Source organism: Propithecus coquereli, unplaced genomic scaffold (genome assembly GCF_000956105.1).
Source record: "Propithecus coquereli isolate 6110/MARCELLA unplaced genomic scaffold, Pcoq_1.0 Scaffold6, whole genome shotgun sequence".
NCBI classification, from domain to species: domain Eukaryota; kingdom Metazoa; phylum Chordata; class Mammalia; order Primates; family Indriidae; genus Propithecus; species Propithecus coquereli.
In genome coordinates this window covers 7,514,191-7,520,369 of record NW_012151951.1, presented here as the reverse complement: position 1 = coordinate 7,520,369, position 6,179 = coordinate 7,514,191, and the positions used below count along the sequence as shown (strand labels likewise).

The 6,179-nt window shown below is 46.7% G+C and overlaps 1 protein-coding gene across 1 annotated transcript in view; it reads left to right on the top strand.

The window, feature by feature from the left end:
* The first annotated feature begins 725 nt into the window (after window positions 1–725).
* Window positions 726–6,179, top strand: part of SLC35F2 (solute carrier family 35, member F2) — a 56,955-nt gene continuing 51,501 nt past the window's right edge. Inside the window, exon 1 of the mRNA XM_012659125.1 lies at window positions 726–835. Coding sequence (XP_012514579.1) covers window positions 726–835 — 110 coding nt within the window. The remainder of the gene's footprint in view (window positions 836–6,179) is intronic.

The following is a 6,179-nucleotide window of genomic DNA, read 5'->3' as shown; positions in this document are numbered from 1 at the left end:
CCGGCCCGGGCATCCTGGTTGGCACCGTCTCCCGCCCCGGCCCCGCCGAGACGACTCTGAGGACTGAAAGCAAACCGAACACGCCGCGAGGAAGACGTGCCTCGCTGCACGCCACAAAGACACGTTTGCACGATCTTTTTAGGGTCTTACCCGTGTTTTGCGAGGGAAAGAAACAGAACTGAAGCGTCTTCGGTTCTTTTAGATGGGGCTGTCTTGTACCAGTCAGTCTGGGGGAGGGAGACCCGGAGGTAAGGGGAGGGGTCAGCCGGTCCTTCCAGTTAGCAAAAGTTCAGGCAGTTGCTAACTCGCTGCTTCTTAGATCGGGACACCCTGGGAATCAGCCACGATAACCTCGTATTACCTCATTTGCTGATTTCAAACAAGGAACCATAAAAACCTGAAATGCACATTGAGTGCCACCCAACACTGAGGCTCGACTGCCAAGGCGAAGAAAAAAATTGCCCTTTCTCCTCTTTCGCCCCCGGAGGTGCCAGGTTGCAATCTGCAAATGCATTGTCTGGCCCGTAGGGCTGGACGGTTAATGATTGGCGGCAGAAGGAGCGCGGCCGCGAAGCGAGAGGGACGCTAGCAGGCGAGCGGGGGAGCGACCGCCAGTGCAGGGCCGAGCCCAGCCGAGCCCCCGCCGGCTGCCAGGCGCCGCCTCCCGTCTTCCGGGCCCCGGCACTTCTGGGGGTTCCGGGCGCCGGAGCCGCGCAGGGGCCCCCATGGAGGCAGCCTCGCCGGCGGGACCCGACGCCCCGCAGCCTGTCGCGCAGGGAGCGGAGGGCGCGTCCCGAAGCCTGCTGCGCAGGATTAAAGGCAAACTCTTCACCTGGTGAGTGGAAGCGGCGCGCGGCGGCTCGGCTGGGGCGGCGGGAGCCGGCGGGGACCGCGCGGGCGAGACCTGCTGGCGACCCGGCTCGCACGTGTCTGCGGAGCGCAGGCACGGGCGGCCGGAGCAGGGAGGCAAAGGTGGCGGCTGCACGGACTTCGGTTCAGGGGTCTCAACACGTGCACTAGGGATGTTGCGCTTCACTTGGCCTCTGGAAGCTCTTCGTGCTCCTCCCCCTCGCTCCCTCTTGAAAATCGTGGCAATGTATTGCAGAGGATTTGGGAGAAATTTACGCTGTTGGCACTGTTAGGTCGGTCCCCAGTAGCCTCCTGATGCTGGGAAGGAGGGGCGCCCACCCTTCGGCTTGCCAGGTGAATGCATTCCACTTCCTGGCGCCGGCGCCCGCGTTCCTTCTGCTTCGCAGCGCGTCACACCGGGCCGGGTGATCCTCCGCTAACAGGAGTTCACCCAAGTGAGAAATCCCGGTTAAGTTTTTGTGCCGCTGCCCGGCGGGAGACCAGAGCCTGCCTCCTTCCTGGGCCAGAGTGAGGTGCCATGGCCACCTCCAGGGCTGGGTTCGAGAGAAGCCTGTTTCTGGTGTCACTGTGTGTGCTCTGTGGAAAATAGGGAGGCATGTTCTTCTTAAGGGATTGGCGGCAACTCTGGGGACAGCATTTCTGTGTTACTGGCGGACGTAACGTTCTGGAAGTAGAAATAACCTAGGACCTAAATAGTGAAAGCCATTTATTGCGCATTCATTCTGTGTGAGGTATTGTGCTTATCAGTTTATATGATTAATATCTAATCCTGGCCACTTCAGGAGATGGCGCTACTGTTATACCCACTTTGCAGACGTTGAAACAAAGAAGCCTAAGCGATTTGCCGAAGGCCACGAGATGATCTGTAACGGGTGGTGCTTCCAAGCCCTAAACTGCATTCGCCATTGGCACCTCATGAAACAGGCATTTGATTTTTTTTCCCTGTTATTGAAGTGAATTTCCCTTTAAAGATTGCGAAAGCTGTATCCTGAAAAGCTATACCGAAAAACTAGATCGATAAAGATGTGTGCATTTTTGTCATATAAATAAGTATAGTTTTAAATAGAGACGCATGCGTTCAAAGGAAAGTTGGCCAGAAGTCACCTTGTATCATCCACTTATGTATGTCTTGATAAATTTGCCTCGAGATCTCAGGTGGGAGGCAGTGTACTGTAATGGTTAAGGGCATAGATTCCGGGGAGGGGGCAAGGGCGACATACGTAACATAAATATCTGTACCCCGATAATATGCTGAAATAAAAAAAAAAGGGGCATAGATTCTGGACTCAAATCTTGGCTGGGTGACGCTGGGGCAAGCCACTTCTCTGTGCTCCAATTTTCTTATTTGCAAAATGGAGACTATAATAGTACCTACCTTGTAGGGCTGTTGTGAGGATTAATGGGGTGACTACACAGGAGTGGGCAGACAGATCCTGGCTCATTTCAGTGTTCTGCATGGGTTAGTTGGTCACCATCAGCTCCATTCCTGGGTGATGGGAACATGTAGTGATTGCTTAGGGAGATTGTCATGGTCCTGTCCATGGCTGGACTTTAAAGTGTTTTATGAGTTCTTGGGCTCCTGGCTTGGAGGAGTCGCCTTGGCCCACACAGGGGAGGGAGATGACAGACACTCAGCAAGTACGCGTGAAGAATTTATTGTAAGGAAAGTTTAAGGGTGAAAAGCGAAAGTACATTTCCTAAGGGGAAATGGGTCTGTGTCCTTGAGTGGAGAAGACATTGTCTTCTTCTATGTTCTTCCTTTTATATGCTAGTAGTATATGTTGATGTAGAAGTCAGTTATAATTACTTATGACTGTATGTCACAGGTTTTGGGGTCTGGATTTTTCCAGGTATGGACATAACTTAAAGGTTATGTTCCAGACATTTCCAACCATAAGTGTGTTGGAAAAAGTCACCGTTTATGGTGGTCCTCTGATTGGTGGTCACTGTTCTGTGGTCTGATTAACCCAGTCTTTAAGACTGAAATAACTGTTTTTCTCTGGTTATTTTTCTGTAACTATTTCCTTCTTATTGTTTAAATGTTTCCTCCTTCTTGTTTTTCTGCCTCCTGTCATTCCATCACCTCTTGTTTTTCTGCCGCTAACAAGATGCCAGCAGCCCTGAGGCTGGGGCAGATGATACTACTGATGTCAGTTCAGCAAGATGTAATAAGAATTAGCAATGATTTTTTTCTCCTAATGCCCTAATATTTTCCAAATCCTGCTATGTTTTACAATCAGGACTGTCTAGTAGGCTCCTAAGTATGAGATTTCTTCTGTCTTTGAACGAACTTTTTTTGTACCTCCCTGAGGGATTTTTCTTTTCTTCTTTGTGTGATTGCTATTTGTGGGCCTTTTACATTCCCCATGGACAGAGTTCTTTAACAGCAGGATTCATGTCTTTTTCATTTTTCAATGAATGTAAGAATGCATGAGTGAGGATGACAAAGGTTCTTGAGGCCTCCTTTCCATTCTATCTCACTCCTTGAACTCTTCCCTTTATTGGTCTTTATTCCAAAGGTCTTCCTTCAGTGGAGCTTCTTGTTTGGTTGGCTGGACTCTTTTTTTCGTTAAGGTTTCCAGTCTTGCCTCTGGCAACCATCCAGGTACTTGGATTCTGGATTGCGGTTTCCCCTCATCCAACCCAGCAATCAGAACAGTGCAGTTTCCCAGATATCCAGTGCTCCTTATACTCAGTATTTCAAACTCTGTTATTCAAACTCGTCTCCCAAGTTTGAGTTAAGCTTTGTGAATCCCCAGCCATGGCAGGGGCTGGGGTTGGGGGGGTGGGGGTGGAGAGAGTTTGGCGGATCAATATGATGTCACCATATGGATATGATACAGAGGGAGATTTGTAACCACACAGCTCCTTTCTATTCCTTGTACCCAAAAGGGGCAAAAACAGTCCTTTTGGCAACTTGGTACTAAATATAGGGGAAAAGATTTGGGCCTAGAGCTGGTTCTGTTTTCATTATGAGGAGGATATATTCTAGGTCACCTCAACTCCTGATATACCTGCCTTCCTTAGGGTACAGACAACTTTTCTCTGTGATTAAAAATATCAGATCACTTGTTCAATGAAAGTTTATTGAACACTTACTATGTGCCAGGCATTCATGATAATGAGCACCATATGTTCCCAAGTGGACTCTGCTTATAATTTGGCTTTTGTCATTTATTGCTGTCAACTCAAATGAAAAATACTGTAACAGAAGGCCATGGATTTCTAGGAGTGCCTGAAGATACTTATTATTTAATTGTATACCATCAGGCAGTTTACATCTGACACATAGTCTTTGTTTTATTCATATATTTAAAAATGCATATTCCTTATAACAACCATCAACTTTATATCTCTAGCAAAGCCTTTAATTATTATTTCATATATTTGTCTTTTTCCCATCAAGTAGATGGTCAGCTTTTTGAGGGCATAGATTTTATCATATTCCTTCTGTAGGATAGTGCTGGATATGGTTCATTCATTCTTTCATTTACCAAACCTTGTACATCTATAATATTCTAGGCTTCAGACTAGTCTTTTTGGCTATAACAGTCAATAGGATTTAGTTCCTGCTCTTGAGAAAGCTTATAGTCAAATTATGGCAAGAAGTTATCATAAGTGCCATAAAAATGAGTACAAAGTTCAGTGATGGCACAAAGGAGGGCAGAGACCAAGTCTACTAGGGCGAGGTAGGGCTAGGGAGCTTAAGGGAGAAGGTAATTGGGACCTTGAAGCATGAGTAAGAGTTTTCCAGGTGGTCTAGGTGAGGAAGGGTAGTCTAAGCTTGAAAGTGCCACAGAACGTTTTATTTAAGGCATGGGCTGGAGGAGGGATGAACAAGAAGAGTTGGTCAGTCTACACATGCATGCCTTGTTATTGTCTCACAAAGGGCCTGGGTTGGCCTTTTGGTTTCTCTTTTCATTTTTGTTTCCTTCTTTAAAAGGGTAAAGCCCAGACATTTTTTAAGCAGTCATTTAGTTGTGCTTAACTGTACAGCCTTTATCTATTCATTCGACAGACATCTACTGAGTGCTTATTGTGTGCATAACATAAGTCCTAAACTAGTGTGTAGCCCTGCTGAAGCGTATTGATCTGTAGTGTTATTTAAGCAAAGTTGTAAAATGAAGGACTTTTTGTGGCTTGTGCAGTTCCCTGGGGAATTGGGGAACTCTAGATCCTAACAATCTCCATAAATTCTCCATTCCCACTTTTTAATGTGAGATTATTTAATATCTACCTCTTCTACTAGACTCCAGGAGTCAGGAACTGTATCTAGCTTTGGTTACCCTTGTATACGCTGATGTTACAGCACCGGCCTTGCAACAAATTCACAATAAGTATCAGTTACATGACTGAATGAATCCCTAATTCCAAATAGGAATTGTGTGAAAGATCACATCTCTTTTTTTAGATAAAAATTTCCACTTAGCACTATATGTTTATGACCCATTCAGGTTGTTTTGTTCATCTAGTCAGTGTTTCTCAACCTCAGCCTTATTGACATTTTGGATTGAATAATTCTTTGTTGGGACTCTTCTATACGTTGTAGGATATAGCAGCATCCCTGGCCTCTACTCAATAAATACAGTATAGCACCCCACCTCCACTCCCACTCCCAGTTATGACAATTAAAAATGCCTCCAGACATTGCCAAATATCTCCTGGGGAACAAAATCACCCCTGGTTGAGAACCACTGATCTAGCCTATTGTTTCTAACTGCTGCAGAGTATTCTGTGGCTCCATGGTCCACCACTGATGGGCAGCCAGATAATTTCTAACTCCCAGCCTCCACAAACAACACTGTGATGAGCATTCTCATACGTTTCCCCTTATGTACTGAAGAAGAGCTTATGGACAGGCCTCCAGGTGACTTTGGGTAGAAGGGAAGAGATGAACCCTAGCATGGAGAAACCTTGGGAACCGTAGAACCACTGTTGGTTGCTATTGTTCAGTGCCCCTCCAGTAGACTATTCATTAGGCTATTCCTGTTAGCTGCTTTGGAAGAAGGAGGAGGCAGTCTCTCTGAGTTGTAGCCTATTAGCCCAAGGAGCTTGGAGCGGGTGGTTGGAGCAGTGATTGCTGGCTAGACAGCCTGAACCTGTTTTATTAATTTCTCAATGCTGCAGGGAGTTGTTAAAGGAAAAGGCAGTAATTGTCCCCGTGGAATGTAGGTAGGGAGAGGTAAGAGTGGAATTTAAAAGCTTCTCCCGCCCCCATGTCCTTTAATGGGCCTCTGGCCACTTTCTGTCCCAGGCTGCAGTCCTCTCCCTTCCCCAGACCAGTTCTAGACAACCTTTGGTTTGTTCTT